The following is a 13,835-nucleotide window of genomic DNA, read 5'->3' on the forward strand; positions in this document are numbered from 1 at the left end:
ATAAAGTACCCAATTGTCTTACTTGTGTTACAGTACAAATATCTTAATAGAAAACTACTCACGTAAAAGTCATACAGTAAAATGCTACTTGAGTAAAAGTAAAAAAAAAGGTTATAAATATACTTAACCTGTTAGTGACCCCTTAACCTGTCTGGGCTAGGGGGCAGAATTTTCACGGCCGGATGAAAAAGGTACCCAATTAAAACAGGTTACTACTCTGGCCCAGAAACTATAATATGCACTATAATATGCAATGGTGTCTGTGAGTATAACAAAACTCATATGGCAGGCAAAAACCTGAGAAGAAGTCAACCAGGAAGTGGAGGATTTGAGAATTGTAGTTCTTTCTAGTCCCTTTCGAAACTACAGTATCTGTGGGGTTACGTTGCACTTCCTAAGGCTGTCAAAAGCCTTCAGAAAGTGGTTTGAGCATTCTCCTGTCACTGGGCAGATAATAGGAGCTCAGTTACTGAGTGGACTGCCTGGCAACAAAGGGATTGGATATGCACGATCCCGCGAGCGCGCCCCTCCTTCTTTTTCTCCTTGAATGAATACGCTATTGTCAGGTTGGAATATTATCGTAATTTTACGTTAAAATACCATAAAGATTGATTTTAACCTGTTGGGGCTAGCGGGCAGTATTTGCACGGCCGGATAAAAAACGTACCCGATATAAACTGGTTACTACTCTTACCCAGAAACGAGAATATGCATATAATTAGGAGATTTGGATAGAAAACACCCTAAAGTTTCTAAAACTGTTTGAATGGTGTCTGTGAGTATAACAGAACTCATATGGCAGGCCAAAACCTGAGAAAATTCCATGCAGGAAGTGCCCTGTCTAACAATTTGTTGTCCTTCTAGGGCATCTCTATCAAAAATACAGCATCTCTGCTGTAACGTGACATTTTCTAAGGCTTCCATTGGCTCTCAGAAGGCGCCAGAAAGTGTAATGAGAGCTCTGCAGTCTCTGGGCAAAAAAAAGCAGGAGTTTATATGAGTGGTCAGGCAGGGAACACTGACACTGGAGTGCGCATGCACGAGAGGACTCCATGTTTTTCTTTCTCTCTTTGAACGAATACAACATCGCCCGGTTGGAATATTATTGCTATTTTACGAGAAAAATCGCATAAAAATTGATTTTAAACAGCGTTTGACATGCTTCGAAGTACGGTAATGGAATATTTTGACATTTTTTGTCACGAAATGCGCCCGCGCGTCACCCTTCGGATACTGACCTCAACGCACGAACACAACGGTGCTATTTCAATATAACTATGGATTATTTCGAACCAAAACAACATTTGTTGTTGAAGTAGAAGTCCTGGGAGAGCATTCTGACGAAGAACAGCAAAGGTAATCCAATTTTTCTTATAGTAAATCTGAGTTTAGGTGACCCCGAAGTTGACGGATGTCAAAATAGCTAGCCATGATGGCCGAGCTATGTACTCAGAATATTGTAAAATGTGCTTTTGCCGAAAAGCTATTTTAAAATCGGACATAGCGATTGCATAAAGGAGTTCTGTATCTATAATTCTTAAAATAATTGTTATGTATTTTGTCAACGTTTATCATGAGTAATTTAGTAAATTCACCGGAAGTTTTCGGTGGGTATGCTAGTTCTGAACATCACATGCTAATGTAAAAAGCTGTTTTTTTATATAAATATGAACTTGATTGAACAAAACATGCATGTATGTATAACAATGTCCTAAGAGTGTCGTCTGATGAAGATCATCAAATGTTATTGCTGCATTTAGCTGTGGTTTGGGTTTATGTGACATATATGCTTGCTTGGAAAATGGCTGTGTGATTAGTTGATTGTTTGAGAAAATTGAATTGTGGTATTTAGTTGGTTTTGTATTTCGCGCCATGCGATGCCATTGGCTGATGGCTAGGGGTTCCGCTAGCAGAACGTCTAGATGCAAGAGGTTAATTCACCTTTCAGCAGGACAATAACCTAAAAAAAGGCCAAATCTACATTGGAGTTTCTTACCAAGAAGAAAGTGAATGTTCTGGAGTGGCAGATTTTCAGTTTGGACTTGAATCTACTTGAAAATCTATAGCAAGACCTGAAAATGGTTGCCTAGCAATGATCAACAACCAATTTGACAGAGCTTGAATTTTGAAAATAATACATGGGTAAATGTTGCACAATCCAGGTGTGGAAAGCTCTTAGAACTCACCCAGAAAGACCCACAGCTGTAATTGCCACCAAATGTGCTTCTACAAAGTATTAACTCAGGGGTGGGAACACTTCTGTATTTAACTTTCAATACATTTTCAAAAATGTCTAAAAACCAATTTTTACTGTAATTATGGGGTAGTGTGTGTATATCAATGAGAAAAAAATGAAGGTAATCCATTTTGAATTCAAGCTGTAAAACCAAAAAATTGGAAGAAGTCAATGGGTATGAATACTTTCTGAAGGCACTGTACATTAGTGGCAATGTAAAAGTGTTAACCAACACCTATAGTTTGTGAGTTACATTGAGCTGCATGAAGCACGTTCGACCCAAAATAGTGAGTTGGTGTGACTGAGTTAAGTGTGTGTGCGTGCATGCATCCCAACTACAGTGCCGTCATGCAAGACAGAGGACTTTTGACCAGTGATTTATTTAATGAGAGAAAGTATTCCTTCCCCTGCAGATCAAAGGCTGATCTGTGAGGAGCCAGAGATCAGATAAATGTTTTCCATGTCCACCATTTCCACTGTCCCCGCTACTTACCAGCTGACAGTCCAGACAAATCTGCCCAATTCAAAGGCACCATCGAACAGCCAACTCTTTTACGCTTTCCCTTATTCTTATGGCCCTCTCCCTTACCCTAATTGTACCCTCTCTTTCTCACTCCCCCTCCTCCTAACCCCTCTTATCTCTCCAGAGTCTTGTATTTTGACAAATGTCACCTAGTAAAAATTCCTGCTGGTCCCTGAAAGTCACACAGCTGCACTGGATAGGAAGTGGATCCCCCAGACGCTGGATTGCCAGATTTACCAGAATAATCCCTTAACTGAATGCCTGACCGGCAAGTTCAACAGCAGACACAATTTTTTCCTCTATCTGGAGAGACTGCAAATGTCCTTGAATTTAGCATACGCTACCCTGACTGTGGTAGAGTAACTGCAGACTGACAAGAGTACTTGTGCAAGCTCTTTCAGTGATACAGGATTGTCTGCCGTCCTCCCTGGCAGAGATAAGGAAAAGCTCATTCAGACAGGCAGACCCACGGATTAAGAGGCCAATTCGCAGGCTGTCACTCAAGCATGGCAGTCAGTGGCTCGTCAAAAGAAAGGACAAAGGTCCTTAAATGGGAAAATCGTGTTTTATTTCTCACCAGGGCAGAATGAAAAGTGGAGAAAACATTTGCTCAGATTGAAAAACCAATAAAGCACAATTTAAACCCTGTTATTCGTAATCATGAGGAAATGGGAAAGTATTGTGAGAACCCATAACCACATCCACTAAATGTCACAAGACGAGCAAATGACTGCAACAGTCATTGCAGTCATTGCACCCTCGACAATTACTATGATTATTATTATTTGACCATGCTGGTCATTTACGAACATTTTAACATCTTGACCATGTTCTGTTATAATATCCACCCGGCACAGCCAGAAGAGGACTGGCCACCCCTCATTGCCTGGTTCCTCTCTAGGTTTCTTCCTAGGTTTTTGGCCTTTCTCAGGAGTTTTTCCTAGGGAGTTTTTCCCAGCCACCGTGCTTCTTTCACATGCATTGCTTGCTGTTTGGGGTTTTAGGCTGGGTTTCTGTACAGCACTTTGAGATTTCAGCTGATGTACGAAGGGCTATATAAATAAATTTGAAATTTGAATTTGATTTGAAACAGAAGATGCACGTATATCTATGACCATAATGGCTTTTCTAAAACACCCCTAGTCATGTGGTGCCACAGAAAGCACTCAAACTATCCAAAACATCCAGTGGGATTCACGTTTATGTGGTCGCCGTAATGTTATGACAGATGGAGAAGCAATGGAAGAGACCTAGAAAGGAGGTGGGACTGGACATTTTGCAGAAGAATGCATACTCTTTCAGGGCAGCGGAAGTGCACCCAACCCCTAACAAACATAACTTTTTCTTATCGGTCCAAATTAATAAAAAAGGTAACAGTCAGCCTTGAGGTATGCCTCACCAGTTTCTCTTTGAAGACCATTTGTCTGAGCCACTTGAAGTCCAGCGGTTTGAAGGCGGAGAAGACGAATAGCGAGTCCTTTTCGTAGCGCTCAGGCTTCTGAATGGCCCCCTCGGGGTAGGTGATGCGCATGGTGGTCTTGGTGCCCACGTCCTTGCTGAAACCAGTCACAGGAGCATTGTTCAACCTGCGGTTAGAGAAGAAATGCTATGGGGGCGAATACATTGTGTGTTGATATCATAACATAATATGCGGCTGGCACCCAGGCTACCAAACTAACCCCAAGTCCATTAAAGTCTAACCAGTGTCAAGAGTTCAAAAGGAGGAACTGACATTCAGCAGTACTATCATCTTTACCCTCTTAACTGGCATCATGTTGCCCTTCCATTGGACGTAGACTCACCTCACCACAATGTCGTAATCATCTATGCGCGAGCCCAAAGACTTGTTGGCCAGGATACCACCATTGCCCACAATAATGCATCTTTTACAACCAAGACTGGAAGAGAAGAACATCTGAGTGGTTAAAAAGTGTGTCTGCACACGAGTGCGCTACTTAATTCCCATGGCAATTACCTGTCAAGGTCTTCACCCAAGCCATAGTTCTTTGTGGCAGTTAGAATACTGTCTATGATTCTTTCTGCAAAATGAAACGGGAGAGAAAAAGACAGTTTAGATATCAACTACAGTTCATTGTTGTTTGCTAGGTCACAGACAAAACCCCTCATGAAAAGGATTAATAGCTCCTCTTTAATAACAAACTGTCGGACTTCAACGCCTAGAAAACAATGTCGCAAGCTAGGTGATCCTTGGGAGAAGGTCTGGAGGAGAAAACGTTCCTAACCGTTTATTAAAATTACAGATAAGGATAAGCCACAAGCCCGGTGACAGTAACATTGGAAAACCATCAGCCCTTTCAGGACGGATGAATCCGGGTGAAACGACACTTCAGAAAAGAAACGCTGCCCATAAAACCACTCAGTGAAGAATGCCGTTTTCAAACAAGCACATTCTCCCGGTTGAAGTGTGCTGTGCAAGGGCTCTCTCAGTGTGGACGTGGAGCTGGGTCTGGTGGTGTGAGATACGGGGTTGTTTAGCCATAGCGTGCATTCCTGCCATGTTCCAGAGGGTATTCTGGCGGAGTCATGACTCTGGTGTTTAAGACACATGTCTTCGCCCCCTCCCACCCCCACACAGCCCACTAGCACCTCTTGACTCTTTCCTTCTCATATTAGTCATAGGTCTACCATAGATTGGGAGATTTATATCTAGGTTGTGTGTCCAATTTATCCAACAAGGTAATATCCAAATGAATCACTCGCTTGTATAATCACATTTCAGTTGCGTGCTGGATCCATTTGATAAACAACTGATATGAAATGTCATTAGGCTCAACCACAACCCCGTGTAGGCGTCTCCTTTGCTTCTTGCAAGAGTAATGCAGAAGGCTTTATCACCTCTAACGAGCCTCGTGATTAAACATCACAAAATGAGCAGTGGCCCATTGTTTGGACGCGGCGTCGAAGTCTGGCATCAAGCATCACCCTGGTCAGCATAAACAGAGGACCAGGCCACACCCGACTCAATAGGGTGAAATCCCCCCCCCCACCCCCACCCACCCCACACACCAAAAAATTGGAAAGGGTTTCTCGAAGAGGAGAGACATGGCGGCTATTTGTTATTAGCACGCAGGATAAACACTTCAGCCGAGTATGTCTAGGCGGCAGCTCAGATATATTGCCGCCGTCTTGAAGTACACTTTTCTGGGGAGGAAAATCTTCAGCTGAAATGTGGAGGAGGGGTTGGAGATGTCACTGAACATGATCTCAATGTTCTGCTACAGCGTGCTGCTGTAGTGCAGAGTTTACACAAGGTAAAGGGAGACAAGTGAGACTGGACATGAAACTATACAATGCTTATTGAATCATTAGGGATTTCCAAAGAGCCTAACTGCACCCAGGCAAGAAATATCTAAACTTTATAATATAGCTATCTATTCTAGGTGTCTTTTAAAGAGAACATTACGGTCTGCTCAGTTGGTCTAGGCCAGTGGTTCCCAAACTTTTACAGTCCCATACCCCTTCAAACAGTCAACCTCCAGCTGCGTACCCCTCTAGCACCAGGGTCAGCGCACTCTCAAATGTTTTTTTTTTTGCCATCATCGTAAGCCTGCCACACACACACTATATGATACATTTATTAAACATAAGAATGAGTGAGAGTTGTCACAACCCGCCTCGTGGGAAGTGACAAAGAGCTCTTACAGGACCAGGGCACAAATAAAAATCAATAATTTTGCTCTTTAGTTAATCATCTTACATATAAAACCTTATTTGTTTATCAAAAATATTGAATAACTTACCACAGGTTAATGAGAAGGGTGTGCTTGAAAGGTTGCGCATACACTACCGGTCAAAAGTTTTAGAACACCAAGTCATTCAATGGTTTCTCTTTATTTTTACTTCTACATTGTACAATTATAGTGAAGACATCAAAACTATGAAATAACACATACGGAATCTTGTAGTAAGCAAAAAAGTGTTAACATATCAAAATATATGTTGTTATGTTTGAGATTGTTTAAAGCTCCACCCTTTGCCTTGATGACAGCTTTGCACATTCTTGGCATTCTCTCAACCAGCTTCACCCGGAATGCTTTTCCAACAGTCTTAAAGGAGTTCACACATATACTGAGCACTTGCTGACTGCTTTTCCTTCACTCTGCGGTCCGACTCATCCCAAACCATCTCAATTTGGTTGAGGTCGGGGGATTGTGGAGACCAGGTCATCTGATGCAGCACCCTCTCCTTGGTAAAATAGCCCTTACACAGCCTGGAGGTGTGCTGGGTCATTGTCCAAATGATAGTCCCACTAAGCGCAAACCAGATAGGATGGCGTATCGCTGCAGAATGCTGTGGTAGCCATGCTGGTTAAGTGTGTCTTGAATTCTAAATAAATCACAGACAGTGTCACCAGCAAAGCACCCCCACACCATAACACCTCCTCCTCCATGCTTTACGGTGGAAAATAAACATGCAGAGATCATCCGTTCACCCACACGACATCTCACAAAGACACGGAAGTTGGAACAAAAAATCTCCATTTGGACTCCAGACCAAAAGACGCATTTCCACCGGTCTAATCCATTGCTCGTGTTTCTTGGCCCAAGCAGTTCTCTTCTTATTATTGGTGTCCTTTAGTAGTGGTTTCTTTGCAGCAATTCGATCAGAAAGACCTGATTCACGCAGTCTCCTCTGAACAGTTGATGTTGAGACGTGTCTGTTACTTGAAATCTGAAGCATATATTTGGGCTGCAATTTCTGAGCTGGTAACTCTAATGAACTTACCCTCTGCAGCAGAGGTAACTCTGGGTCTTCCATTCCTGTGGCAGTCCTCATGAGAACCAGTTTCATCATAGCGCTTGTTGGATTTTGCAACTGCACTTGAAGAAACTTTCAAAGTTCTTGACATTTTCCATATTGACTCAACTTCATGTCTTAAAGTAATGATGGACTGTTGTTTCTCTTTGCTTATTTGAGCTGTTCTTGCCATAATATGTACTTTGACTTTTAAGGCACACCTGCTAATTGAAATGCATTCCAGGTGACTACCTCATGAAGCTAGTTGAGAGAATGCCAAGAGTGTGCAAAGCTGTCATCAGGGCAAAGGGTGGCTATTTGAAGAACCTCAAATATATTTTGATTTTAACACTTTATTGGAAATTACATGATTCCATATGTGTTATTTCATGGTTTTGATGTCTTCACTATTATTCTACAATGTAGAATATAGTAAAAATAAAGAAAAACCATTCAATGAGTACGTGTTCTAAAACTTTTGACCAGTAGGTTAACTCTGCAATGTTGGGTTGTATTGGAGAGAGTCAGTCTAACTCTAAATCATTTTCCACACACACTCTGTACCTGTATTCAGTTTTCATGCTAGTGAAGGCCAAGAATCCACTCTCACATAGGTATGTGGTTGCAAAGGGCATCAGTGTCTTAACAGCGTGATTTGCCAAGGCAGGGTACTCTGAGCGTAGCGCAATCCAGAAATCTGGCAGTGGCTTCTGATTACATTTCCACAGAACCGCTTGTTGCAATTTCGATGAGGCTCTCTTGTTCAGATATCGATAAGTGGACTGGAGGCAGGGCATGAAAGAGATAACGAATCCAGTTGTTTGTTTGTGTCATCCTTTTCGGGAAAGTACCTGCGTAATTGCACATCCAACTCACTCAGGTGCTTCGCTCTATCAAATTTGACATTGTCCTTAAGCTTGAGTTCATTTGCACATAAAAAAAATCATACAACGATGGAAAGACCTGTGTGTTGTCCTTGTTAATGCAGACAGAGCAGAGCTCCAACTTCTTAATCATAGCCTGAATTTTGTCCCGCACATTGAATATAGTTGAGGAGAGTCCCTGTAATCCTAGATTCAGATCATTCAGGCGAGAAAAAACATCACCCAGAAAGGTCGAATGAGAAACTCATCATCATGCAAGCGTTCAGACTAGTGAAAATTATGGTCAGTAAAGAACACTTTAAGCTCGTCTCCCAATTCAAAAATATGTGTTAATACTTGGCCCTTTGATAACCAGCACACTTCTGTAGGTTGTAAAAGCGTTACATGGTCGCTGACCATATCATTGCATAGTGCAGAAAATACACGAGAGTTCAGGGGCCTTGCATTAACAAAGTTAAACTACCATTTTCACAGTAGTGTCCAAAATCTCTTTCAAGCTGTCAGGCATTCCCTTGGCAGCAAGAGCCTCTCGGTGGATACTGCAGTGTGCCCAAGTGGTGTCGGGAGCAACTGCTTGCACGTGCATTACCACTCCAATATGTCACCCTGTCATGGCTTTTGCGCCATCAGTACAGATACCAACATGAGCAGTAGCTGCATTTGGCTACATACGGACCGTTAGTGGAATTCCCGCAAGAGTAACGGTTAATGTGATTGGATGTTCATTATTTGACTAGGCTACCTGTATTTGACATTGTGTTGTTATTTCGCTAAACACTAGATGGTTCAATTTTAGTTTTGGCAGTGAAACGAGGCTACTCAGGTGAGAAAAAAAACCTCACTCAAATGTATAGCCCCGTTGGTAAATATAAATGGACTGTTTGAAAATGTACACCTGAAGGCATTGCGCGTACCCCCCCCCCCCCAGTTTGGGAATACCTGGTCTAGGCAATCCAAAAGCTAATACCAATATATAGGTCCAGGTGTCAAAAAGGAATGTGTGAAAAAACTGCCCCTCCATGCTTGCTTATAGTATGATGGAGAGGCTAGAAACCACATGAAGAATGGAGGTTTCCCCTGTGTCTAGCAAACAAAGCTGCTTGGTCGCAAAGAAAAGTACAAATAAAGTTTAATTTTCAAGGTTTCTATTTTTTTGCTCCTAATTTGGAATCCTTTGTGGAGTTCTATTCAAGGTCCACACGTATCACCTCTCCACATGAATACAGCTAAAAGGGAAACCCCACTGCAGTCACAAACCGTGGAGAAAACAGAAACCAGGTGTAGCGTACTTGCCTTTGAAAACCAGGGTGTGAGTGTGGGGTAGAGGGCTCTTGCAAGAGCACAAAGGTAACATTCAGTGTACCTTTACATGCACTTCGCTCCTAAGTGTTGGAAATTGAATGATAAAGGGTAGACTGAATTCATGCTCTATCTTCTCAATTCCGATCGCATGATGTGCTCATGTTTGATTCGTAAAATGCATAGATTCTTGACGGCCTCGTCAGTGAGCTACCTAAACCTGTATTGAGATGTGACTAGGTGGAATTTTGGATGACGGTAATAACCGTTAAAATCATTTTTTAGTTTTGTTGTAAAAATAAACATATTGGGGGGGCACAATTTCTCCCCCTCTTCTGGCCACATGTGCTGACAGAAATATAATTAATTGAAAAGAATGGGCTAATGTATAGACAAGGGCAGAGTAATGTCTTGAGTGTAAAACGAATGACTCAATAATCCATGCTTCTGGGAATGCTATTAAGTCCGGAAGTTCTGGGCGGCACAAGAAAGTTGGCTGTCAGAAATACTACAATGTAAACCTACTTTTAAACCGTCTGTCTGCATATTTCAAGACATGGCATATGGGGGTGTAGTGAGATACCCGATGGATTTGACTATTCTCTTCTCAATTTTTTTTTGTTAGTACTAAAACTGTGGAAATTAATCCGGCAACAATAACAAATGGGAAAATTGAAGGATTAATTATTTAAATATTGAAAGTGCGTAGGCTACGGAGAGTAACAAAATGGTGCAGTTTCAGGCCATGTGGCGGAAAGTGATGCGGGCGCTGGTGATGGAGGTGAGTGCTAGTGGGTCTGGGCAGGTGTGTTGTAGTTGATGTTTGTATGATTTTGTCATTTGTAATGTTTATAAAATAAAATCTGCCCAAAAAATGTAAAAATAAAACAGGAGTGCCCATTCAAGTCAATGATGGCAGCCATTACGAGTGTACCCATAGAAGCAAAGCTATGTTGAGACAACGGGATTCTAATATCCCATAACTCTTTGCAACAATGGGACTGGTTATTCCAGTTAACAACGGCGCTGGTCTCAGATTTGTGACGACGTTGTCTTAACCTGTATACGTTCGACCTATGAGCAAATTAGGAAGTCAAATATGTGCTATGATTTGTTGATTCAACTCACATTACAAAAAAGTACATTCCATTGCATGAGCCACATCATTTGAATGAACATTCTACATTTCCATGGAAATTATTACATCACAATAGCAGGCAGACATTGGGATTGTACCCATGAGTATGCGTATGCCAGTCAAATTGCCAGGGTTAGCGGTTCCAAGCCTTTTCTATTCACTCTATTTCTATGTGTGCTGCTCCTGCATTTTGGTCATTCAGTCAGCTGTTCGATATAATTTTATTTTCATGACGGTCTTCATCCATAACAGTTGGTTATTGTGCCAGCCCTACTGCTTCACAATCGAGGAAAGAATGAAGACTTAATAAGTATTTTGATGCATTTCACCTTTAGGATGGGTGTTGAAGAAAAAGCCATAGAAGTTTGTAGAAGTTCAGAGAAAGTGAAGTGTTGTCTCACTGTCTAGATGTTGCTGTAGCAAGAAACGTCCTGTAATATCCAAGCATCCAAATATCCCATTCTCACCCTTTACCCTTCGCCCCAACCCAGGCAAAAAGGCACAGTCAGTGGCAGTGTGTGTAACCATCAGAGAGCATGACAGGAGCAGCGTGAGATCAACCCAAGTAGGCCAGGAGGGATGTTCTGCCAGCTCTATCACCAAGCGTGAAGATGCGCTAACTGGCCCGTGGTGATAAGGATGGTAGAGCTCTGGCACCCTCTTCTCTTTAGCTTACATATCCAGCCCAAATCATCATCTATACACAGTTCCAAAACCACCATGACAAGTTAAAGACATAACCATTGCCATCAATGGGATACATGGGATAATCAAATCTGTCTAACGTTACACGCACAATTTGTCTTACCTTGTGTTTTGAATCCAAATGGAGGCAAGTAATTGCAGACTTTGGCCAGCCGCCTGAAGTTCCGGTCGAGAAACATGGGAGCTGGCTTCATGAACCTGTGAGAAGAACAGTAGAAAGAAAAACAGGAGAGATTACTGTAAAACTTCAATAAATAGCCTGGCGTTTCAATCGCTGAAGAAAAATGGCACTTATTAGAGACGGGCTCCTATTTGAGCCAAGCGTCCATTTACTTAAAATGCACACAGCTTTTGCTCAATAAAATGTTGAAAAGACTACCACAATATTTATTGTGACCCGTATAACTTGTATAAACATAACAACAAATCCATCGCAGATCAGATGTGCAAAGACTAGGCTGCATATCATACACCTGATTCTGCGCTTCAGCACCATGGAAAAAAATTATTAGGGACGGGGGACGCAACGGCTAGCAACAATGACAGAATCAAAAAATACATGTTTAATGGACATGACTGTGGGAATATCAGAGCTGTGTCCATTGTAACCTCGTCAATAATTATTTTAAACCCAGCATTTATTTGAAAACTTGTTTATTTGCTGAAATGTGTGCCCGGCTATTAAAAAGGGCCAGGCGGCCATTTGAGACTGCATTTAATTGAAGTCAAATAATATAAAACTTGTAAAACAGTTCGTCTGTCCACTCATGAGAATTCCAGCATGACTCAAGTTAACCAAAATAGGTCTACTGTGTTGCGATGTCCTCTCATTTCCAGATGCAGAGTTCAACAGTGAGCCCTTTCCTGCTCTAGATAATGTTCAGTGAGAGATTCACCATAGATCGATTTCTGTGTTCATCAAGTTGAATTGAGACTTGCCAATGAGCAACAGAGTTTACCTGATAACCCAATACACAGGTGAGTTATCAAGCAGAGTACGTGGGTCTGGGGGTGCACAACCCTGATGTCTCTCTGGACACTAACTTAGAAGCTGACAGTTTCTAAAAGCATTTCTTCCTCCCTAAGAAGCCCGTGGCCCCCACTTAACTCTACCGTGACCCTGGGGCTCTGGAGTTAACTCCCCGCCAGGAGTTAAAGACACTGGGCTGTAAGAGAAGACACTTGTTCCACTCATCAATCGAACCGCGTCATCCCACTTCTCCACTCCCCCGTTCACTGAACCCATCCCGTGCACACAGGGTGCAAAATAGGTTGACTCAAGGAAGAAGGGAAAAATAGAGAACAAGTCTGCTACATATATTCTTATTGACAATGTTTCTTCCCAGAAAAAGGCTGAAACCATTCTTGACACAGTCTGGGTATACGTGTCCTGGCGATGTATTGATGTCAGTGTTAATCTGTCCCAGACGATTTGGGAAGGGATGTTTCGAGGAAATGTCTTACTGAAGTAGGCAGTGTTGATTGGTAATGTTTGCAGAAACAGCCGGCGCACGAACAAAGTGCTCCTACGCCAACCACTATTTGATAAAGCACTCCTTTTAAATAAAAAAAGAGCCACTTCCCCTGGTCAGGCCTCAGACCCGGGCTGTACGTGCTGCTTCTGGAAGTGTGGCTGGACGATGGATGTCTGTTTTTATGACCCGCTGTCTCGCTAGGGGGAGAGCACCATGGTCCTCGTAGAACACTCCCGCGCCTCCAACGCTCCACTTTTACAGCTCGCACTTAAGGTACTCACAACACGGTCGCAGATTGGGGTTTAAACAAGGGTATTACTGGTCCCAGGACGGTTTATATGTCAGAAGTGATTCTTGTGGAGAAATTCTTTGTATGATTAGAAGCTCTTTTGAAAAATGTGGTTGTGGTAGAAAAGTCATCTGAGATTAGATTTAGGTGATTCTAGTCATAAAAATGTGTATGGATAAACATGTCATGCTATACTATATTGTAAGCCCATTTTAAGCCCATTTTAAGTACTTACAAGGAAAAATCTTTTTTGCATCCTATGGACCAATGTGAGAGCGAGTGTTAGTGTGTGAGACTACTAGTTCGCTGTGATTACACAGTGAGGCCCCCGTGGTGTTTACACTGACAGCAACAAGACATTCTCTACAACTCACACAGGCCTGGGACGCAAAACCACAACAACATCTGGAGGAGGAACTCAGGCTGACTTCACTAGGCTAACCCCCAGGGGGGGCTGCGTCTACATCCACGGGTTGTCTTAACCAACCACTAGTTACAGCTGGCTGCCCACAGTGCACCCAGTCAAGC

The 13,835-nt window shown here is 42.3% G+C and overlaps 1 protein-coding gene across 8 annotated transcripts in view; it reads right to left on the reverse strand.

The window, feature by feature from the left end:
- Nucleotides 1–13,835, reverse strand: part of LOC115156715 (CMP-N-acetylneuraminate-beta-1,4-galactoside alpha-2,3-sialyltransferase) — a 59,070-nt gene that overhangs the window by 20,725 nt on the left and 24,510 nt on the right. For 5 of the 8 annotated variants that reach the window (XM_029704325.1, XM_029704321.1, XM_029704327.1 and 2 more), the window contains 4 exons: nt 11,647–11,753; nt 4,735–4,798; nt 4,562–4,657; nt 4,159–4,345 (listed from right to left, as the gene is read on the reverse strand). In XM_029704325.1, the coding sequence (XP_029560185.1) occupies nt 4,159–4,345; nt 4,562–4,657; nt 4,735–4,798; nt 11,647–11,753 (454 nt within the window). The remainder of the gene's footprint in view (nt 1–4,158; nt 4,346–4,561; nt 4,658–4,734; nt 4,799–11,646; nt 11,754–13,835) is intronic. The other 3 variants (XM_029704320.1, XM_029704326.1, XM_029704323.1) reach the window with 1 other exon arrangement.

This window comes from Salmo trutta, chromosome 21 (assembly GCF_901001165.1).
Source record: "Salmo trutta chromosome 21, fSalTru1.1, whole genome shotgun sequence".
NCBI classification, from domain to species: Eukaryota; Metazoa; Chordata; class Actinopteri; order Salmoniformes; family Salmonidae; genus Salmo; species Salmo trutta.